Source organism: Columba livia, chromosome 3 (assembly GCF_036013475.1).
Source record: "Columba livia isolate bColLiv1 breed racing homer chromosome 3, bColLiv1.pat.W.v2, whole genome shotgun sequence".
Taxonomy (NCBI): domain Eukaryota; kingdom Metazoa; phylum Chordata; class Aves; order Columbiformes; family Columbidae; genus Columba; species Columba livia.
The window spans coordinates 1,473,947-1,496,071 of NC_088604.1; the positions used below are offsets into that span (position 1 = coordinate 1,473,947).

General features: G+C 59.3%; 2 protein-coding genes across 6 annotated transcripts; one reads left to right on the forward strand and one right to left on the reverse strand.

Moving 5' to 3' along the window:
* Positions 1 to 4,146: 4,146 nt before the first annotated feature.
* EPHX2 (epoxide hydrolase 2) lies at positions 4,147 to 15,155 on the reverse strand. 3 transcript variants are annotated; one of them, XM_065055513.1, is made up of 19 exons: positions 14,947 to 15,155; positions 13,629 to 13,713; positions 13,341 to 13,500; positions 12,415 to 12,605; positions 12,204 to 12,326; positions 11,259 to 11,333; positions 10,920 to 11,015; positions 10,477 to 10,555; positions 10,242 to 10,276; positions 10,127 to 10,153; positions 8,496 to 8,581; positions 8,267 to 8,378; positions 7,881 to 7,955; positions 6,391 to 6,436; positions 6,209 to 6,311; positions 5,941 to 6,010; positions 5,779 to 5,859; positions 4,724 to 4,782; positions 4,147 to 4,635 (listed from the first exon to the last, which is right to left on the reverse strand). In XM_065055513.1, the coding sequence occupies exons 1-19, from the start codon at positions 15,045 to 15,047 to the stop codon at positions 4,551 to 4,553; spliced, it is 1,689 nt and encodes a 562-aa protein (XP_064911585.1). In that variant the 5' UTR covers positions 15,048 to 15,155; the 3' UTR covers positions 4,147 to 4,550. The 3 variants fall into 3 exon arrangements, with proteins under 3 accessions (XP_064911585.1, XP_064911586.1, XP_064911587.1); XM_065055514.1 differs by lacking the exon at positions 14,947 to 15,155 and adding an exon at positions 14,156 to 14,612; XM_065055515.1 differs by lacking the exon at positions 13,629 to 13,713 and having other exon boundaries at positions 14,947 to 15,080.
* Positions 15,156 to 16,303: 1,148 nt separating this feature from the next.
* On the forward strand, positions 16,304 to 22,090 carry LOC102086435 (uncharacterized). Of its 3 annotated transcripts, none has more exons than XM_065055518.1 (4): positions 16,644 to 16,956; positions 17,816 to 18,288; positions 18,739 to 18,940; positions 20,945 to 22,090. In XM_065055518.1, the coding sequence occupies exons 1-3, from the start codon at positions 16,789 to 16,791 to the stop codon at positions 18,890 to 18,892; spliced, it is 795 nt and encodes a 264-aa protein (XP_064911590.1). In that variant the 5' UTR covers positions 16,644 to 16,788; the 3' UTR covers positions 18,893 to 18,940; positions 20,945 to 22,090. The 3 variants fall into 3 exon arrangements, with proteins under 3 accessions (XP_005512802.2, XP_064911590.1, XP_064911589.1); XM_065055517.1 differs by having other exon boundaries at positions 21,015 to 22,090; XM_005512745.3 differs by lacking the exons at positions 16,644 to 16,956; positions 20,945 to 22,090 and adding an exon at positions 16,304 to 16,470 and having other exon boundaries at positions 18,739 to 20,345.
* Positions 22,091 to 22,125: the final 35 nt, after the last annotated feature.

A 22,125-nucleotide genomic window follows, 5' to 3' on the forward strand; every position in this document is an offset into this window, starting at 1 on the left:
CCCGTGTGTGCACCCCATGTGTGCAACCTGCACCCCGTGTGTGCACCCCAGTGCCTGCACCCCGTGTGTGCACCCCATGTGTGCGCCCTGTGTGTGCACACTGGTGTCTGCACCATGCACCCCGCGTGTGCACCCTGTGTGTGCACCCTGCACCCTGTGTGTGTGCACCCCATGTGTGCGCCCTGTGTGTGCACACTGGTGTCTGCACCATGCACCCCGTGTGTGCACTCTGCACCCCATTTGTGCACCGCATGTGTGCACCCTGCACCCCGTGTGTGCACCCCAGTGTCTGCACCCTCTGTGTGCACCCCATGTGTGCACCATGCACCCCGTGTCTGCACCGCATGTGTGCACCCTGCACCCTGTGTGTGCACCCCAGTGCCTGCACCCTGTGTGTGCACCCCATGTGTGCACCCTGCATCCTGTGCGTGCACCCTGGTGCCTGCACCCTGTGTGTGCACACTGGTGTCTGCACCATGCACCCCATGAGTGCAACCTGCACCCTGTGTGTGCACCCCATGTGTGCACCCAAGTGCCTGCACCTTGTGTATGCACCCTGCACCCCAGTACCTGCAATGTGCACCTCATATCTGCACCCTGCACCCCAGTACCTGCACCATGCACCCTGCGCTCTGTGTGTGCACCTTGCACTGCAGGTATCCAGCCTGCACCCACATGCCCTGGCCCTGTATCCTGCACCTTGTGTGTGCACCCTGCATGCTCGGTGTGCACCCTGTGTGTGCACTTTGCACTGTACGTATGCACCCCAGTGCCCACACCCTGCACCCTGTGCCCACACTGTGCACCCTTTATATCCATCCTGCACCCCATCTGTGCACCCTGCATCCCAGTGCCTGCACCCCATGTGTGCACACTGCACCCCAGTACCTGCACTGTGCACCCCATACTTGCACCCTGCACCCCATCTGTGCACCCCATGAGTGCATATTGCACCCCATTACCTACACTGTGCATGCCATGCATGCAGCCTGCACTCCATTTGTGCACCCTGCACTCTGTGTGTGCATCCTGCACCCCATTACCCACAGCATGCACCCCGTGTTTGCAGCCAGTACCCTGCACTCCGTTTCTGCACCCTGCACCCAATGCGTGCACCCTGCACCCTGTGTGTGCATCCTGCACCCCATTACCCACATCGTGCACCCCGTGTTTGCAGCCAGCACCCTGCACTCCGTTTCTGCACCCTGCACCCAATGCGTGCACCCTGCACCCCATTACCCACACTGTGCACCCCATGTTTGCAGCCAGCACCCTGCACCCAATGTGTTCACTCTGCATCCAATGTGTGCACCCTGCACCCTGTGTGTGCATCCTGCACCCCATTACCCACATCGTGCACCCCATGTTTGCAGCCACCACCCTGCACTCCGTTTCTTCACCCTGCACCCAATGCGTGCACCCTGCACCCTGTGTGTGCATCCTGCACCCCATTACCCACACTGTGCACTCTGTATGTGCAGCCAGCACCCTGCACTCTGCTTGTGCACCCTGCACCCAATGTGTGCACCCTGCATCCAATGTGTGCATCCTACACCCCATGCGTGCACCATGCAACCCAGCGTCTGCACCCTGGGCATGCACCCTGCACTCTGTGCACACCTTGCACCGTATGTATGCAGCCTGCACCTTGCACCCGTCTGTGCAGCCTGCACCCTGACACCTGCACCCTGACACCCGCACCCCGTGTGTGCACCCTGCACCCCGTGTGTGCACCTTGCACCGCAGCCCGTGTCCGCGCCCTGCACCCCGCGCACAACATCCTGCAGACATTTCCCAATGGAGACTCATCACAGAGGCCCCATTGGGCTCAGAGCGACAGGGGAAAAAGCTGGGGATGCCTGTCCCCCCCCAGATCCACTTGTCCCCTGACTACAGCACCACTGCCACCAGCTTCTCCTCCGCAGCAGAGCCAGAACAGCCACCTCTGTCACTGTCCCCTGCTGGCAGCTTGCTCAAGCCCTAAAAAAAACAGTGTAGGACAAATAATGAGAAATAAGGCTGTAATTCCTGCAAACAGCCTGCAGGCAGCCTTGCAAACCACGTCCCCAGCGCCGGGTCCCAGATGCGTTGGGTGCTGCCACTGTCACCCGATCGGAGCGGCTGAGCCGCCGCTCCCCTGGGGACACAACGTGATGTTTCCTCAACATCCAGTTTTTCTGTTGTTCTCCATGGTGAGCGTTGGTATTTGTAGAGCGGGAATTGCAAGCTTGTCTTAAAAATTAAACCCAGCTTTGGTGGGCTGCCCGGGGAGCTCCAGGAGCTGCCTCTCGTGTCGAGCCTTCTTCCAAGCCTCTGGTTTGAAAACCACCCTGAGCTTTTCCAGACATTGTCTTCTTTCTTTGCAAACCGAAGAGCTGGGAGAGGAGCAGGATGGAGCCGCGGTGCAGCGCGCAGCTGGAGACAACAGCATTGTTGCTGGGACGAGCTCCCAGCTCTTGCAGCATCCCGAGGATCATGGTCCCTCTCCCTTCACCAAAACCACCACGAGTGGCTTCCAGCTGCAAAAAGCAACAGCCCGGAGGAGCTCCATGTGCAGCCAGGTTTATTTCTTCATTTCGGGCTCCATCCATCATGCTGTGGGTGCTGTGGGGGTGTCTCCATCCCCACTGGGCACCCTGGGCTCGCTGCATCCCACTTGCCTGTGCGGGTACCGGAGCTTGTGCACATGTCCTCATGTGGGATGGAGGATGCGCCCAGGGGACCGAGCACATGAGCACCCCAGGGACACGAGTGTGATGGGAGCGGCTGAGGGACCTGGGGGATCAGCTGGAGAACAGGAGCTGAGGGGAGACCTTCTGATCTCTGAACTGCCTGAAAGGAGCTTGGAGCCAGGGGGGTCGGGCTCTGCTCCCCAGGAACAAGCGCCAGGAGCAGAGGAAACGGCCTCAAGTTGCGTCAGGGGAGGTTGAGGTTGGATCTGGGAACAATTTCTTCCCCAAAGGGCTGTGGGGCATTGGAACAGGCTGCCCAGGGCAGTGCGGGAGTCACCAGCCCTGGAGGGCTGGACAGACGGACATGAGGTTCTCAGGACATGGGGCAGTGCCAGGGCTGGGTTATGGATGGACTCGATGATCCTGAGGGTCTTCTCAACCAAAATGATCCTGTGATTCTATGCACCGGCGCACCTGTGCACCCCAGGGTCAAGGGATCCCTGTGCAGGGTGCACCAAAACCACACACCCCTGTGGGGCCCAGGACACTCACAGCTGGGGGGGGGTGGGAGCTGGAGAAGCTGCTCTGGGCTGCAGGATTGGGGTCTGGGGCTTATGAGGATGGAACTGGGGGAAGGGGCTGCTGGAGCAGGAGCAATCACAGAATCCCAGAATGTCAGGGATTGGAAGGGCCCTGGAAAGCTCATCCAGTGCAATCCCCCCATGGAGCAGGAACACCCAGATGAGGTTACACAGGAAGGTGTCCAGGCGGGTTGGAATGTCTGTAGAGAAGGAGGAGACAATGCCAGGGGTTGGGGTGCGGGGGGGGCTGGCAGGAGCCCGCAAACACCTACAAAAGCCCCAAACGCCGATGCCAGCGCCACAGCAGAGGCTGTTTTGGCAGCACTTGCCTAGATTTATGGGCAGGGCTGCAGGGCGGGCGCTTGGCCACGGTCCCGGCTGCCTGAGGATGATGCTCTGGGATCTTCCATTTCATGGGCAAACCCCAAATCAGCCCCCAAACCCACTCCCAGCGCTGCCCCCAGCAGCAAACCAGGGGAGCAGAGGGGTTGTGGATAATGCCGGGCTGGGGGCAGCGGCTTCAAACCTATCACCGCCCACCCAGGGGGTGGTTTTGTCCCCCTCCCGTCCCTCCAAATCCACGCAGCTCCTTTTCCAGAGCGAATCCGGATGCAACAACATTCCCGTGGGCTCGCTGGAAGGGAGACGCAGACAGACAAACCGCAACGCCCCGGCTGAAAATAGTTGTGGGTCGGGGAGAATTTAGCCAGGGGGGTGGGAAATACCAAGCGTGTTTGCCCAAATCCCTACGCCATCCTGGTTTATAATGTCTGTTGGGGCCAGGGGGAGGCGGATGCAGGCTGGGGATGAGCCCTGACACCATGGGGATGGGCCATGGGGACCAGACGCTGCAGGAACCTGCACCCCATGGACAGCGGGGAGAGCGGAGGCACTTGGGTCACTTTGTGCTTTATTTCTTACCGTGATAAGGCAAAAGGTGATTTCTCAGGCAGCATTAATTATACATTAAAACCTCCACACCAAAACCAACCACGCGGCCACAACCTGGGACCCTCCAGCCACCCCCTGAGCCAAGGGAGCCCCTGGGATGGGGTCGGGGTGATGGGGCAGCCCCAAGGATGGGTCAAGCCCCAAATTATCTCCCAGGACCTCCGTGAGAGCTCATGGGGACCCTGCACGAAACAGAGTCCCCTGTGCCACCCCAGTCCCGGCTCCCCGAGCCCTTCCACCCATCCAAACACCAAACCAAGCAAAGGCAAAAATCAAGCCCTAGAGGTAAAATGGAACACTAAAACGCAGCATCATCCGGGGGCGGGAAGGCACAGGCTCTGCCCGCTCACAGCTTGGAGATCTTGGGCATGGGGGAGGGCGGGGGGAGCCCCTCCAGCCACTCCAGCAGGATCCTGTTCAGCGCCACCGGCCTGGGGGTGACACGGAGCTGGGGTGCGATTTGGTGCTCCCCGGGGAAGGGGGAGCCCGGACCTGGCGGCCCCACGGCGTGCACGGTACCTCTCCATCTGTGTCCAGTGCCCACACTCCTCGATGTGCCCCCGGCGCAGCTGCGGGATCTGCGGGGGGACACACGAGAGGGGACGGTTTGGGCCAAGATTGGGCAGAACCGGGATCAGCACAGCCCACCCCGGGCTGCATCGGCATCCCCAGCTCCTCCATTCGGCAAAAGGAATCCCCCTCATACCGCTGCAGGCAGCAGAGGAGGCAAATGTCCCCCCTTCCCAAGTGATGTCCCCAAATCCCAGACTGCATCTGGAATATTGTGTCCAGTTGTGGCCCCTCAGTTCCAGCAGGACAGGGAACTGCTGGAGAGAGTCCAGCGCAGCCACCAAGATGCTGAAGGGAGTGGAGCATCTCCCGTGGGAGGAAAGGCTGAGGGAGCTGGGGCTCTGGAGCTGGACAAGAGGAGACTGAGGGGGGACTCATTCCTGGGGATCAATATGGAAAGGGGCAGTGTCAGGAGGATGGAGCCAGGCTCTTCTGGTGACAACCAGTGACAGGACAAGGGGCAATGGGTGCAAACTGGAACACAGGAGGTTCCAGTGAAAGAGGAGAAGCAACTTGTTGGGGGTGAGGGTGGCAGAGCCTGGCCCAGGCTGCCCAGGGAGGTTGTGGAGTCTCCTTCTGTGCAGACATTCCAACCCGCCTGGACACCTTCCTGTGTAACCTCATCTGGGTGTTCCTGCTCCAGGGGAAATTGCACTGGATGAGCTTTCCAGGGCCTTTCTAACCCCTGACATCCCGTCATTCTGGGATTCCATCTCTTCTGCTCTGGTCTCCTCTCAGCACTCAAATGTACCTTGTGGCTTCATGTCCCGGTGTCCCCATATGGCCCCATCATGAGGGGCTGACTGGGACTGGGTTGGGACCTCCGTCCAACCTCAGCCATCCACCCTGAGACACTGTCCCCAAAACACCCAGCCCCATCACATCTCCAGGCAGGGCTTAACCCAAGGCAGGGTGCTTTGGATGGGTCCCTTCCACCCCTCACATTCTGGGTCAAATCCAACTGTGGGGTCTCACAGAAGGGTCTCAGGACCAGGGTGACTCACCCACTGCTCCATGCCCTCGCTCATTTTGGGGTGCAGCACCATGTCCTTCCCAGCCGTGACCATCAGCGCTGGCATTGTGATCTACAAGGGGACACAGGTGACAAGGTGTGGGGAAGGTGCCGGGTCTGTAAATCGTCCCCATGGGACAGGATGGGTCCCCACCTTCCTGTCCCTGGCAGAGAGCGCCCAGTGCCAGTTGGGTCGTATGTTGCGGTACCAGTTCAAGGGGCCTCTGGGAGAGAAGGGAATGAGCTGGAGATGCTGGGACCCGGCTCCTGTCACCACCGTGGGGACAATCCCATGGGACTGACAACAGCCTCCACCCAGCAGCCGTGCGCCTTCTCGGGGTCATCAAGCAAGGCCAAGGTGGGTTCGGGGGTCCCCCTTCTGCAGAGGGGGACACCACCACCCCCCAGGCTCCTGCCCCTACCTGAAGCCGGATTTCTGGAAGCGCTGGATGTAATATTGCAGCTCGGGGCCGCACAGGATGGGGCTGGCGGGGGGGTCTTCTGGGAAGCCCGCCAGCAACCCCCCTGCAACAAGAGACCCAGAACTGCTGCCATGTCCCCGCCTCGTCCCCCCACCCCACAGCGAGCTCTGTGTCCCCCTCACCTCGCTTCCAGACCTCGTGGAATTTGATCTTAGAGGACAACCGGTCCTGCGGAGAGAGGTGAGTGATGGGAGGCAAGATGGACACCATTCCGGGGGGGAAACCCATCCCCACGGGGGAAACCCACTGTTGGGGGGATCCCTGGAGCTGCCAGGCAGACTTGGGGCTCCATCCCCCACTGGGAGAAGGCACAGAGCATCGCTGCGTCCCTAAAGATGCAGGAACCGATCACACAGCTGTGGGACACAGAGCTGGGAGCAGGCACGGAGCATCACTGTATCACAAGGGATGCAGGAACCAAGTGTGCAGCCCCAAGGTGCGGAGCTGGGAGTGGACATGGAGCATCACTGCATCCCTAAAGATGCAGGAACTGACTGTGCAGCCCTGGGCTGTGGAGCTGAGAAGAGGCACAGAGCATCGCTGCATCCCTAAAGATGCAGGAATGAATCACACAGCTGTGGGACACAAAGCTGGAAGCAGGCACGGAGCATCGCTGAATCGCAAGGGATGCAGGAATCAGTCATGCAGCCCTGGTACACAGAGCTGGAAGCAGCCACAGAGCATCGCTGCATCCCAAATAATGCAGGAACCAACTGTGCAGCCCCAGGGTGCAGAGCTGGGAGCAGACACAGAGCATCACTGCATCCCAAAAGATGCAGGAACTGACTGTGTAGCCCTGGACTGTGGAGCCAACAGACACAGAGCATCGGTGCATCCCAAAGGATGCAGGAACCAACTGTGTAGCTCCAGGCATGGGGCATCAGTGCATCCCTATAGATGCAGGAATCAATCCTGCAGCCGTGGGACACAGAGTCAGGAGCAGGCACAGAGCATCCCTGCATCCCGAGAGATGCAGGAAACCAATCACACAGCCCCAGGATGCAGAGCTGGGAACAGGCATGGAGCATCGCCACATCCTGAGGGGTGCAGGAAACCAATCACACAGCCCCAGGATGCAGAGCTGGGAGCAGGCACAGAGCATCCTGAGGGATGCAGGACCTGCCCGCTGCAGAGCCAGGAGCAGCCGGCGGTGCGGGCAGAGGATGCCGCCGGCAAGGCACGGCCTCCTGTGCGCTCTCTGTTATTTTAAACTGGCAAGGTTTGTGCCCTGCAGCGAGAGAAGAACATTTATCCGCAGGGGTTAAGGCCGCAGCGCTGGCACCGTGAGTGCCGGGGAGAGCTCCTGGCCCAGACATGTTCCCCAGGCCGGGCTGTCTCTCCCCAGGCACCATGGCTTCCTAGAGCTCTTCTTAGTCCCTCCTCAGGGTCAGCTTTGAATCTTAAAAATATGCGGGACCTGCGCTGCTTAGAAGGATGCGTTCACTCTGGTCCCTACTGATGGCTGACAATGCAGACTTTCATAGGACAGCAAACACAGGGTGGGGAATCCCTTAGGGTCACTGCAAGGCCACCCCTGAGCCCCTTTTGGAGGGCTTGGAGAGGAATATCAGGCTGTGGAGCCCCCCAGGCCCACCCAGAGCTCCAAACCTACCTCCTGGCGTTGTGAGCGGATCAGCACCTTCAGTGTCCGGCCAATGTCCTTCTCCAGCTCCGCTTCTGCAATACCCTGCATGGGGGGGCCAGGAAGCACCGGGGGTGACACTGACCCTCCTCAGGGACCCCAAACCCCTGGGGGCTCCAGTTTCCCCCCAGGGTGGATCCTCCACCCGCTGGGGCTCAGGGGGGCGCTGGGGATGGGGTTTTGCAGAGCTCAGCTTGGGGACAAGTCTGGCAGAGGGACCCCAACCCAGCTGTGGTGACACGGAGATCCCCAATGGTGTGACACCAGGCGGTGCCCGGGGGGTCCCCATACCCCATAGTGGGGGGTTTAAGCCCCAAAAAAGTGGTGGGGGATAAAAATTGGGGTTGTGGACTCACCGGCTCCTGGAAGTAGAACTGGTATTCCAAGGTGGGGACGGCCTTCATCTTCTCCACGATGTCGCTGGTGGGGTCGGCGGGGCGGTACGGCGTGTTGAGCGAGGCCACGGCTCTGCCGCACCACACAAGGACTCAGCATCGGGGCCCCCCCGCGCCAGCCGGGGCTTTGCCGTGCGGACAGGACAGGATTTGGGGTGTCCCGAACCCCGGGGGGGACCCCAGCACCCACCTGACCCTCTCGGGGTAGAACAGAGCCATGTTCCACACCACCATGCCGCCCCAGTCGTGACCCAGCAGCACGGCCTGCGGGATGCCCTGCGGGGAGGGGGTGTCAGCGCTGCGCCCCCACGGCAGCGCCCCACGCGCACCAAAGACATCACAAAACACCAATATTGTCCTTTTTTTCCCCTTTTTTTGCTACTTTTTTGCATTTTCCTCCCTGCCCCCGAGGAAAAAGCGTTACCTGGATCCCCCTGAGCAATTCGCTCCCATTTAATGAAACATTTCCTGCGCTCTCCAGCAGGAAAAGCGTTTGATTTATCCACTGAAAACATGTCTGGAGGCTGCTGGTCACCCTGAGGTGACAGCACGGGGAACATCTCGCTATTGTCACAGCCAAATAAATCCCCAATCGCTGAGACGGGCTCACAGCATCCCTAGTGCAGATCCTGCAGTTCTCCCCCCCATTCCTTCTTCCTGACCCCTCTGGGTACTTACAAATAAATCCAATTAAACCCCGCGCTGCTGACGATGTAGCAGCCGGTTCATAATTAGCTGATATTTAGAAGTGTAATTAAAATTCCCCCCCGGCGGCGTCGGCTGGGGTTGGCGAATCCTGCTCGCTGCCGTGCGACGGCGTGACAACAGGGGGCTGGGACCCCCACAAAGAGGGGTGGAGGGTTTGGGGGGTCCCAAGTGGCTGAGAGTGACCTACAAGTGACTGAGATTGACCCACAAGTGACCCAGAGTGACCTACAAGTGATGAATGGAGATGCATCACAAGGTGGGAGCTCCCGCCTCCCATGTGGGGCTGACGGGTCCATCCCCCCATCAACCCGCCGGCCCCTGGACCACTCGGCATCTCCTGCATCCGGACACCAGCGCACAAGGAGCCCTTGCAAAGCCCTCCAGGGCTCATTTTGTTTCCTCTCCATTGTTTCTCGAGTTATTCTTTTCTTTTTAGCATTTTTTGAAGGACTCGCCCCCTCGGAAGCTGTTTCGCAAGGGAAAAGCCCTGGGGGTGCTGGCATTTGTGAGCACTGCTTTCCTCCCCCTCCACTCCATCTCTTTGAAAAGGCGCAGGAATCAAGCCCATCAACCCCATCCTCTCGCTGGGATGGGAATTAAACACAGAGCTCCCAAGGGGATGGGACGCCGAGATGACATGGGGTTCAAGCCGTGCTGAGGGGCAGAGCAGGTCCCCCGGCCACCCCAGTCACTCAGGAGCTGCTACGATTGGGTTTTAATGGGGGACGGGGGCTGCGACCGAGTATCCTTCCCCACACACTTAGCAAAACCCAAACCAGGCGCCACCAGCTCATGTCCCCGTCCTCAGCAAGGACACAACACCCAGGAGGAGGTGACGTGGAGCTGGGGACCCTCCCAAGGATGGGCTGTCCCCACCACAATGGGTTGGGTGAACGTCCCCATCCTTCAAATCACACCCACAGGGAACACAAGGATGGGGCTCGGTGCTGCCCCAAGGGGTTTGGGGCAAAGTCACCAGGGACCTCAGCATGGGACAGAGTCACCGGGCAGCTCAGCTGTGTCTTCATGGGAAGGAAAAGGTGAAGGACAACCAGAGGGACAAGTGCCCAAACCTTGCCGAGAAACAGGGACCCGTGGCAGGAAGCTCCTCACCAGTTTGTCCAGGAAAACCACCAGGTCCTGGGGACAGGAGGAGAGAAAGGCTCAGGTCCTGGCCAGGATGTGTCCCACCAGCCCACCGCCCCCGTCCCGCCCCCCAGCTCCTCACCTTGCAGATCTGCTCCTGCGAATATTCTTGTATATCTGCACAAAAGACACAATTGCCATGATTTTAGCATCCCCTCATTTCTATGGATGTGTTCTGCATCCACCGGAGCCGCGGCAGGAGCAGAACAGCTCCCATCCCCCCAGGAGAAGACTCCTCCACCCATCTTCTTCTGGGCTGGACCTCAGGACCGGCAGCTCCCGCCCCATCCCAGTACAGCCCAGTAAAGCCAGCTCACCCGGCGGGGCCGTGGATTCCCCATAGCCCTTCATCTCCAGAGCGATCACCCTGAATCCGGCATCGGCCAGCGCAGGGATCTGGGGGGAAACCATCAGCTTCTGGGGGGCATGGAGCCACCCGAAGCTCCCCTGCCCACCCAGCACACCCAGAGATGTCCCCAGGGCAGCTGGTGACACTGGAGGGTGAGGAACTCTACTGGGTTATCCCCTGTGTCACTCAAAGCTGAAAACAGAGTGGTGGGACAGCCCCAGGATCCCCCAGAGTGGTGGCCATGCACCCCCTCCACCCCAGCATCCCACCCCCATCCATCCATCTGCCCATCCATCCATCCATCCGTCCATCCATCCGTCCGTCCATCCGTCCGTCCATCCGTCTGTCCGTGCATTCGTCCGTCCATCTGTCCGTGCATCCGTCCGTCCATCTCCTTGTTGCCTCCATCACCTGGTAGCGCCAGGAGAGCCATGTCTCGGGGAAGCCGTGGCACAGGCAGATGACAGGGCCGTGTCCCATCTCCATAAAGTGCAGCTGGACGCCGGGCTGGAAGGGACAGAGACCCCTCACCAGCCCTGGCTGTCACCCCCAACCCACCACTCACCACCCCTACCAGTTTGGCCGCTGAGTGATGGGACAACCTCAGCATCCCCCACCCCAGAGGACAAGGGACGACCCAACAAGCCACCCCTCGGCTGGCACGTCCTTGCATGGAGCTCAACACCCTCCCCAGGACACCTGACCCCCCATCAAGCCTGGGGACACCTTGTCACCCAGGCAGCCCCCTACCCGGATGGACACGTAGCCGTGGGTGACGTTGGACGGGTCACATGCGGTCGGCAGCGGCTCTTCTTGGCCGAGAAGCTGCGGGTGAGGAGCACGGGGTGAGCGGTGGCCACAGCGGGATGTCCCCACCATGGGACAGCCACACATTTGAGGGCCACGGGATGAGGTTATGGGGACAGGCAGCGTTTGCAGGAGGTCACTGTCCCCATCACATTGGTTCCCAAAGCTGCCCACAAGTCCTGTGCCAGCACCACATCACGGCAAGACTCAGAACCACAGAATATCCCAGGCTGGAAGGGACCCACTAAGGATCATCGAGTCCAACCTCTGCTCCTCACAGAAGCCATACGAAAAATAATCAGAGTCTTTACAATGAAGCCAAAAAACATGAGTGAAGGCTCAAAACAAAATGGCATGTAAAAGAACCGGCCTTTAGCTTCCAAACAGGTCTTTAAACAATCTGTGCCCCCCCAAAACATCAAATATCTTTGCAGTCAACCTCATCAATCTGGAAGCCTGATATTATTTGAGTTTGGCAACAACACGAGTCAAGATGCCAACTCCAAGTGGTTCCATTGAGCATGAGGGGCCTTGGTGGGCCAGGGCGAGGAAGGACAGGAAAACACAGGGAAGGGGGAATGAAGGAGATAAAGAATGGCTTGGTGACGCATGACCAGGTCACATCGACACCTTTGTGTGTTTCTGCTTGCGCCCACCCAGCCGTTCCGTGCACAGAGACCAGCAGGATTTATGCTGGCGCTTTCCCTACATCGCTAGACATGAAAGAAGCAACTGTATAATTAAAGCGGAGGGAAAACAAACCAAACCAAAGGCCAGGACACAAGCACCACTTGCAGAGCAGCATCGTTGCACAAGGGGTCCGTCCCACCCGTCACCCCATGGACCCCAGGAGAGCAGGGGATGGGGGACCCAGATCACCCCACGTACCTGGACACCCGAGAGCTGCTCCAGCTCCTTCAGGACGGTGTCGGTGTCCCTGACGAGGATGGTGGCCATGCCCATTTCCCGAGCCGGCCGCAGGTTCTCCCCAATGTCATCCAGGAAGATGGCCTGGAAATGCACCAGCCAGGGCTCAGCACCCAATGCGGGCGCTCACAGCGACCACCCGTGACTGTTCTTTTGGGGGTGACGGCCGTACCTCCTGCGGTTTCACCTGCAGAGCGCCCAGGGCGTAGGTGTAGATCTGGGGATCCGGTTTCTGCAGGCCGAGGCGGCAGGACTCGATCACCAGGTCGAAGTGCCGGTGCAGCGTGTTCATCAGCGTGGCCGTGAAGAGCCGCCCGGCGCTGTCGTCCACCCAGTTGTTGGTGAGGACGCAGGTTTTAAACCCTAGGAAAGGGCTGGTTTGCCCACGCCAGTCCCCCAAAAGCGTTTGGTTTCACTTCTCCTCCCCAAGACACATCTCTCAGACCTTCCCAGCCTAAAATTTCCCCTTTACAAGGCTCTGTCTAGAATAAGATGACCCAACAGGAGATAACAGGATGCTCAGCAGGAGCTTACGCCCAGTTTGTACCTCTAGAAAAGCAAATCTGAACCTTCAGGACATGAGCCAGAGCTCAGGGATGCTGAGATGCTGAGGATGGACCCATCATGGTGTGGGGTGATGGGCTGCAGCATCCTGCTAATTGCTGGCGGGGTGATTACATGTCTGATGGATTTGGCAGCAGGGCTCGGAATATTTAGTTAGAGATGCTGAGAGAGCACTTTGGTAGAATCACAGAATCATTTTGGTTGGAAGAGCCCTTCAAGATCATCATATCCAACCATTAACTCACCCCTGTCCCTGCCCCATGTCCCTGAGAACCTCATGTCTGTCTGTCCAGCCCTCCAGGGATGGTGACTCCAGCACTGCCCTGGGCAGCCTGTTCCAATGCCCCACAGCCCTTTGGGGAAGAAATTGTTCCCCACATCCAACCTCAACCTCCTCCTGATGATGATGATGAGGATGATGACTGAGCAGGGACTCCATGGTGGGACCAACCAGCACCTCCACGGCAGCTGTTCAGGAGGGCACCAGCACCCCGACTCCATCACCCCACACCCCAAACCCCCCCTGGCACCCACCGTTCCTCCGCAGCACCCTGGCCGCCTGCAGCAGGGGGGTGTTGATCGTCCCCTTGGCTGCCATCTCCTCGAAGATGCGGGAGATGGAGAAGGTGGCTGGCAGGGTGATGCCTGATGCAGAGGCGTGCTGCCGGCAGCCCTCTTCCACCTCCGAACAAAGCTGGAAAACACCCACAAAATCATTCAATAAACCCCCAAAAACATAAAACAAAGCCCATCGCGGAGCCTGTGCTCCCCCGGCGCATCGGAGCATCCGTAGTGCTCCACGGTTGGTACCCGAGGGCTCACCTGGGACAGGGTGATCTGTCCCTTCATGGCTTTGGCGTAAGGGCTGTCAGAGCCGCCAGCAAACAGCACTTTTTGCAAGAAATTACTGCAAGGAGAAGGAGGGGAGGTCAGCTGGGGGGTACCCCAATACCAGGGGGTCACCCCAATACCGGGGGGGTGCTATGGGGATGCTCTGTGTCGGGGATATGGAGCTGCCTAAATCAGTCCCACTCTCTCTTCCATCATCTCCGGGACTGGAGCATCACTCCATTACCGGACCGGGAGATCGCTGCCCATTTATTTCTCGTTGGCAGTTCAATTACTTCGCCCCGCAGATAAACGAGCAGGGAGTTTCGACACGAACAACAAAAATATAAAATAATGCAAAGAGTAAGGCTATTTTGTAAGCTGCATCTCAGGGAAAATAACTTTCCCCTATCACAAGATCACGAAAGGCCTTCTTGGGCAGCAATAAAACAAGATTATAGCCACGGGCCTTAGGACAAAGTCGATAAAAACGCAGCTCGGTTAAAAATAAACGGCTTTACCTTTTCCAGCAGGATTGCTGTCATCTTCTTTTTAATATAAAACGAAGCAAAAAATATGCTTGATGGCCTGATAATCTGGGAATTTATTGCTCCATCTGCTCCATGTCCTCCAGCATTTGACTATTTAATATTTTATTCTTTTTTTAACTCCTTGCCATTTTTTTTCTTTTAAACAGCCAGGCGCTGCCGGGAAACTCCAGCATGTCAGGCGGTACAGACAGAACCTGTTTGGCTGCTGTTTGGGAGCTTCCGCAATTAGTAATTCCCAAATATCTCATATTAAATGGGGCAAAGGGCTCAGTGGGACTTGAGAGGCTGTTTGGGACCCGCTCGGGGATCCAATTGTCTGGGTTTTGTCAGCTCCAGCTTGTGCATTTAGTTGTGTCAGGTCTCAGCGCTGGGGAAGGGATGAACTTAATTAATTATCTTGGTTAATTAAGTATTAGATGCTCTTCTTAGCGCTTCTGCAAACACCCCCTATGGCAACCTGGGGGTTAGTTTTAACTGCTGACCTATACCCTACAACCAGGACAGGATCATCTCCAGCCTGCACCCCACATATACACAGGGACCCCAAGCTGCACCCCACACCCAGGACAGGGGGACCCCACCCTGCACCCCACACCCGGTCCTGCGCTCCTGCTGCCCAGTCGCGCACACCCCGTGCGGCCGGGCGCCGCACACACACAGTATTGTCGCCTCGTCTCTACGTGTCTCGGGCCGAGCGGCGACTCGTCGAGGCGCGGGCGGAAAAGCGCCGACGGGCTAGGCCGGGCCGGGTCAGGCCATACCTGGGCAGAGCAAAGTCCCGCTCGCAGAAGCCCAGGAAGTGCTGCAGGCCGGGCCCGAAGACCACGCCGCCAAGGTCGAACAACACAGCCCACCGCTTCATGGCCTCCTCACCGCCGGCAGCACCCGGACTCGAACCCCTGACCCCAACCCCTCCAGCGAGGAGGCCGCTCCACACTCCCCCGCGGGCCCCGCCCCCGAGGCCTCGCCCCCTGCCTGGGTGCTGCGCTGGGTCCTAGCGCCTCCGTTCGGTGACTGTCACAGAGGGCACCCCTGCACGGGGGCAACCCGGCTTTGTCCCGTGAGCACCCTCCCTGTCCCGGGGGGCTTTGGGGACCTCCATCCCCAAGGCTGTGGGTGGCCGCCACTCCACCCGTTCCCTCTCTCTGCTCCCCGGGGTTTTGCCTGTAATCGCTTGTTTTTTTCCCGTTAACGAGGAGCCCGGGACCCCCATTCAGGTCCCTCAGCATCCCAAGGTGCAGCAGCACCCACTGACCCAACCTGCCTGTACCCAAATCCTAATTGGGCTGAAGGTGGGAAGGGGCGGGGGCGGGGGGCACAGGCCAGAGCGGCCATATGTGCTGCAGGTGTGCGCACGTGTGTACACGCACAGGTACACACATGTGCATGCACACGTGTTCACATGCACATGCATGTGCCTTGCATACATGCAGAACACATGCACACATGCATACACACGTGTTCACACCCATGTGCTGGCACACATCTACGTGCAAATTGACAGAGAAAAATGTATGTGTGCAAGCATGCGCATAAACACTCACATGCAGACATGCATGTACAGCTACAGGCATGTATACACACATACAGACATGCATGTACACATACACACATGCATGCACACACACAGGCAGGCATGCACACATACAGGCATGTATGCACACACACACACATGCATATACACATGCATGAACACACACGGGCAGGCATGAACACATACAGGCATGTATGCACACACATGCGCACACACATATGCACACGCGTGCACACACATATGCACACATGTGTGCATATGCAAAACACGTGTGTGTGCACTGAGCGTGTGTGCACACCACCAGGCACGTTGCTGAGGGTGTGTATGTGTGCTGTTCAGCATGCGTGTGCATCTCCGAGCACGTGTGTGTGCACTGAGGCTGCGTGTGCTCTGCCAGGCATGTGTGTGCACACCGAGCACACACTCAGCACACACGTGCACTGCCAGGCATGTGCGTGCACACGCGTGCACTGCTGAGCACGAGTGTGCACCACCAGGCATCCGCGTGGGCACTGAGCACGTCTGTACACGCTCAGCACACGCCTGCATGCCAAGCACACACGTGCACACGCGTGAACGCTGCCTGGCCATTTCAGCAGCCCTGAAGCCTCCCAAAGAGGCGGCCCCGGGGGGGACACACGACCCCCCGTGCACCCCAAACCAGCGCTGACATAGTGCCACACCCGTGTCCGTGGCGTGTGCGTGGAGACCCGCCGGCATTGCCGTGGCGTGGCGGCCGCGTCGCCGAGCGGTGAGCGGGGCGGGGGGATATCGGGGGGATCGTCAGCGGTTTCGCAATCGCAGCCCCGTGCCTCAGTTTCCCCACCTGCCCCACAAGCGGTGGGACGCTGGAGGAGGGGGGAGCTGGGAGGGGCAACTGCAGCTCTGCACAGCGCAGCAGAGCTGGGGGGGGCTGTTCTTTGCTAACGGGGAGGGGCAGAGTTATTTTAGGGGGGCTCAAGCCCGGACAAGCTACGCATTTATCAGCAGCGGGGCTCGGGGTACCCCGTCCCTTGTCCCCAACGTCCCGCTGTCCCCGGGACCCCCACAACCCCCTCCTGGGGGGTGGATGACCCCCCCTCCCTGGCTCCCGCCAGCTCCCGGGCTTTTCCTCCTCCCATCGCCGCGGGGGCAGCTCCGGCTCAGCCCCCTCCGCTCACCCCAAAGCCGGGGCCGCAGCCCCCCCGCCTTCCAGCCGCCGCCGCACCGAGCCCACATTCTCCCGACGGAAAAAAAGGTGGGAGCATTTTTTTGGGAGGTGGGGGGGAAGGAAGAATTTTGCTGGGCTGTTGCTATTCCGGTGCAGCCGCGGTGCCAGCGAAATGCCAGCACGGCGACGCCTCTGAGACCCGGCCAACTCATGGCAGGGCTGGGCCGCCGCCGGCTCTGCTCCCCGCTGCCCCACATTCCCCCTTTTCGGGGGGCCCTTTGTTCCGAACTGAACCCCCCCGACTCCTGCCAGGTGCGGGGCTGAGACCTGAGGAGCTCATAGCACCCCAGGATGCTGCAGGGGTTCGGGGATGCCCGTGGGAGCCCCTTCCTGTCTACAGAAGGGGTTGGGGGGTGCGGGGTGCTGGTGGGGACCCCATCGAACCCCCAAACCCCCGCGCCCGCCGCCTCTGGCACCCGGTCCCGGCGCCAAGACTTTGCGGCGGCGGTTTTGAAAGAGCCGCATTGTCTGCACCCCCCCACCGTCTGCACCCCCCCACCGCGGCCTCCTGCTTCGCCCCGGCTCACCAGGGGGGGCCTTGGGGGCACAAGGTGCCCCCCGACAGGATCAGTCCCACCCCAGCCCTTCCAGCCTTCAGCTTAACCCCTTGGTGCCTCAGTTTCCCCATCGCTATGCTCCATGTGTTGTGCTTTGTGGGGGGGGTTGCAGAAAGGGTCCCCCCTTACCCCATTGGGGTCCTTCATGGTGCGTGGATGGTGCAGTACGGCACCCCCAAATCCCAGCAGCCAGAGGGGCAGATGCATGGAAAAATAAGGGTGTTTAGGGGATTTTGCTGGTGTGAACTGGGGGGACCCCAAAGGGTCTTGGGGGGGGTCTCAGCTGCAGCCTTGACCCCCCCCCCCCCCGTTTCTCTTTGCTCCTGCAGGACAGCATGGGGGGCCCAAACTGGTGCCTGCTGGTGGGGCTCTGCGCCCTTGTCCCCCCCATCACCACCCACGGGGGACGAGAAGAGGACGTGACACCCAACACCGAGCCGGAGGAGCTGGGGTACCACCTGGCCCAGGATGGGGACCCCCTCCGGGACCCTCAGCACTGCGGCATCACCTTCCGCACCCCCAGCCCTTGCAGCCCCCCTGGGCCGCCCCCCTCCATCTCCCGCCATGAGCTGGATCATCTCAAGGACCTCTTGCAGGACACCAGGGCCAGCCTGAGGGACCTGGAGACGGCGGCCACGCTGGAGGACAACCAGACCCGTTACCAGGACGTCATCACCGAGGCGCTTCCCGCCATCCGGGGGGCCAACCTGGAATTTCGGGAGAGCCTGGAGAACGTCCGCAAGGAGCTGGAGGCTCACGTGGCTGAGACTGATCACCCACAGGTGGCGGAGAAGAGGGAGAAGTGAGTGCCGCACGGGGGGATGGACATGGGGAGATGCTCCGTGGAGATGATGCCCCAAACTCCGTGGGGGAAAGCAGCCCCAGGCTGGGGACACCTTAAAGGGTCTGGGTGTCCCCAAGAGCCCCACAGCCTTTGTGGTGGCTCTCGGGTGACGTGTGGGGTTTGGGTGCTCATCCACATGTGTGTCCCTGCCCTAAAGCCACCGCAGCAGGGACAGCGAGGGGTCCTCGAGGGCAGGGTGGGGGGTAGGATGTGAGGAGGGGGGAGTTGTCACTCCCAAACCAGTGACCCAGCACAGCTGAGCCGCAGTGTGATGATGGAGCAGGATGGAGGAGTTACTTGGGGACATCCCGCTGGGACGCCCAGAACTGCGGCATCACCTTCTACACCCCCTGCGGCGATGCTGCTGGGGACACAGGGGACACTGAGCCCCTTTGTCCCCCTCCCCAGGCTGCGGAAGGATGTCCGGGTGGTGGCCCACATGCTCCGTCTCACCAGCCAGCTGGCCCACAGCCTCGAGGCCACAGCCCACCAGCTGCACGCCGAGCTGAGCCAGCGCCTGCGGAGCTCGGCCACCCACGTCACCGCTGTCACCGAGCCGTAGGACAGCGGGACGGGCCCCGTGTCACCCCACGCATGGCCTTGCTTGCTGGTAGGACCCCAACCCGCCTCATCTCCCCGGCTTTTGGGGTGTCCGGGCTCCTTGTCCTGGTCCTGGGAGTCGAGGCTCTGCATGGGGGTTTGTGAAATGGTTGGGCTGGAGGTGGCAGTGCCAGGAGGGGACAGGAGATGCTGCCTGCGATCGGATTCCGTCGCACGTGTGGGGCCATCACATGTGATGCCACTGTATACGTGGTGCCATCACATGTGTAATGCCATTGCACACGTGGTGCCATTGCACGTGATGCCATCACACACGTGATGCCATCATGCGTGTGATGCCATCACACGTGATGTTATAAAAGGTGATGACATCGCATGCAGATGCCGTTGCACATATGACGCCATCGTGTGATGCCATTGCACGCGTGATGTTGTCACATGGGTGATGTCATTGCACATGGGACACCATCACACACACAATGCTGTCACACGTGATGTTGTCACACGGGTGATGCCATTGCACATGGGACACCATCACACACACAATGCTGTCACACGTGATGTCGTCACACACGTGATGCCATTGCACATGGGGCACCATCGCACACACAATGCTGTCACACATGTGATGCCGTCACACGTGTGATGCTGTCACACGTGATGTCACACACATGGTGCCATTGCACACAATGCCATTACTCACATGATGCCATCACACACACAATGCCATCACACACGCAATGTCATCACACACAGAATGCTATCGCTCACACGATGCCATCACACACACAATGCCATCACACACGCAGTGTCATCACACACAGAATGCTATCGCTCACACGATGCCATCACACACACAATGCCATCACACACACAATGCCATCACACACACAATGTCATCACACACACAATGCTATCGCTCACACGATGCCATCACACACACAATGCCATCACACATGCAATGTCATCACACACACAATGCTATCGCTCACACAATGCCATCACACAATGCCATCACACATGCAATGCTGTCACACACATGACGCCATCGCACATGTCACACAGCAGAGCCCGCTGCCACCACGTGTCCCCAGCCCCCTCCCTGGGCAAACCCTCTGCGGGGGCTCCGTCCCAGCCCCTCTGCTCCCCTCGCTCCTCTTTGACCCTGAGCTCTGGAATGTGGTGCCTCTGGCTGGGCAGGGTGGAGGGGATGGGGATGGAGATGAACCGCTCAGTACTAAACTGAAGCTGGCACCTCTGCTACTCTCAACCCACTGAGGTTTGGGCAGCGGCAAAACAGCTGGAAGCAAACAAATCCCTTCTTGTTGGTAAGCCACGAGGTTGGAGGGAAGGTCCAGGGCCACCCCAGGGCGCCCCGGCCCCCCAGTGCCCCCCGAGCGGGGCGGGAGGCAGGAGCAGCCCCGGGCAGCGGAATAAAGATGCATTGCGCTCGGCCCGCGTCAGCCTTATCTCTGTTTCCTCCCCGTCCTCTGCACTCGGAGGGAAAAGGAGGAGGGATGAGGTTGTTAATACACTGCCCCTCCACCTCCGAAACTGTCACCCTATCCGGAGCCCCCAGCATCCACAACGTTCCCACCACCCCCCAGCCTTCAACCCACCATCCCAGCAGCCAGCTCCCTTTTTTTTTCCCTCCCCAGAAAAATCAATGTTGCTTGTCCTTTTTTCCTGATTAATTTGCTGCGGTCTTACCTGACACATCCTTCTCCCTAATTCCCCTCCTTTGGTGGGCCCGGATCAATCTCCTGGAGCAGCTCATGCGATATCCAGCTGCTCCCCATCCCTCTGGCATCCATCGCTCCATCTTCCCCGCTCCTCATCACCCAGTTTTGGGGATCCATCCCACACCCAACACCCTCCACAAGCAGCCTTGGGACGTGGCCATGGGCTGAGAACCATGACACAAGGACGGGGCTTTTCTCCTGGGACAAGGGAGGTTTGCCACAGTGGTTTGATACACCCATGACATGCATGATTAAAAACTGGAGTGGTCTGATGCAATCGTGACATCAACGGGACATCTGGATCACCTCAGCATGATATTCACATCGGTGACGTGTTCCTGGAGAGGGGACAACCCGATCTCTGCCTGGCTTCGTCATCAGCTGCCGTGGTGAGATGGTGGGATGTCATCTTCGTGGTCCTCCCCGTGGATTTGTGGTACCCAGCATCCCAAGGATGGTGGGAACAGCCCCCTGGATGCCGGTAGGATGGGGGATCGGTGGCGGAGCTGGGAGAGCAGCAAATTCCAGTGCCCTCTGTGACCAGATCTGCCTTGTCATTAATCTCCCGGGGGAAAGGAAGCAAATTGTTGGGCAGGTCCCCCGGGGCTGGAAATTGCAGCCCTGGGCTTCGTTTGCAGGAAGGTCATGCATTAAATTTCCTTGCAGGAAGGAAGGAGAGAGGCTGCTCTGGGTCTTCACCCGGGAGGTCGGGAAGCAGCGCGGAGCTCTGGGTTTCCCATCCTTTCATGGTCGGAGAACCACCTCTGCTGCCCAAAGTAGCCCTGTCCCCACCCCATCCCTGTCCCCTCAGATGGGGACACCTGAGATGGGATGGGGGGTTAATGCTGGATGTTGCCATGGCTTTGCTTCCCCAATTTTGCCACCGTCCCCCTGTCAGTGTTTGATGGGGCGAACATGGAGCAGGGGATGTCACTGCCCACCCGAGCTGCTCTGCCCACGGGTGGGTTGGAACCAAACCTGGGGGTGTGGGACACATGGGGGAACCCTGGTCTGGTGGGGATGGGGCCAAGCAGCCCCCTGTATGCCCCAAGCCGTGTAAGAGCCTGGACCTTTGCAATGCCCCTGCAGTGCCCTATATGATACCCCGAGCAATGCCCCACACAATCACAGAATCATGGAATCATTGAGGTTGGAAGAGACCCTCAAGATCATCGAGTCCAACTAGTGCCCCATGCAATGCCCCACACATTACCCTGTGCAATACCCTGCAGTGTCCTGTGCAATAATCTAATACCCCATGCAAAACCTCCTACAACAGTCCCTGCATTGCCCCATGCAATACCCCGTGCAATAATCTGTGCAACACCTCATGCAAAACCTCATGCAATGCTCCTTGTAATGCCCCATGCAATAATCTGTGCAATACCCCGTGCAATGCCCATGCAATGCCCTGTGCAATGCCCCATGCAAACCCCATGCAATGCCCCATGCAATAATCTGTGCAATACCCCCTGCAGTGTCCTTTGCAATA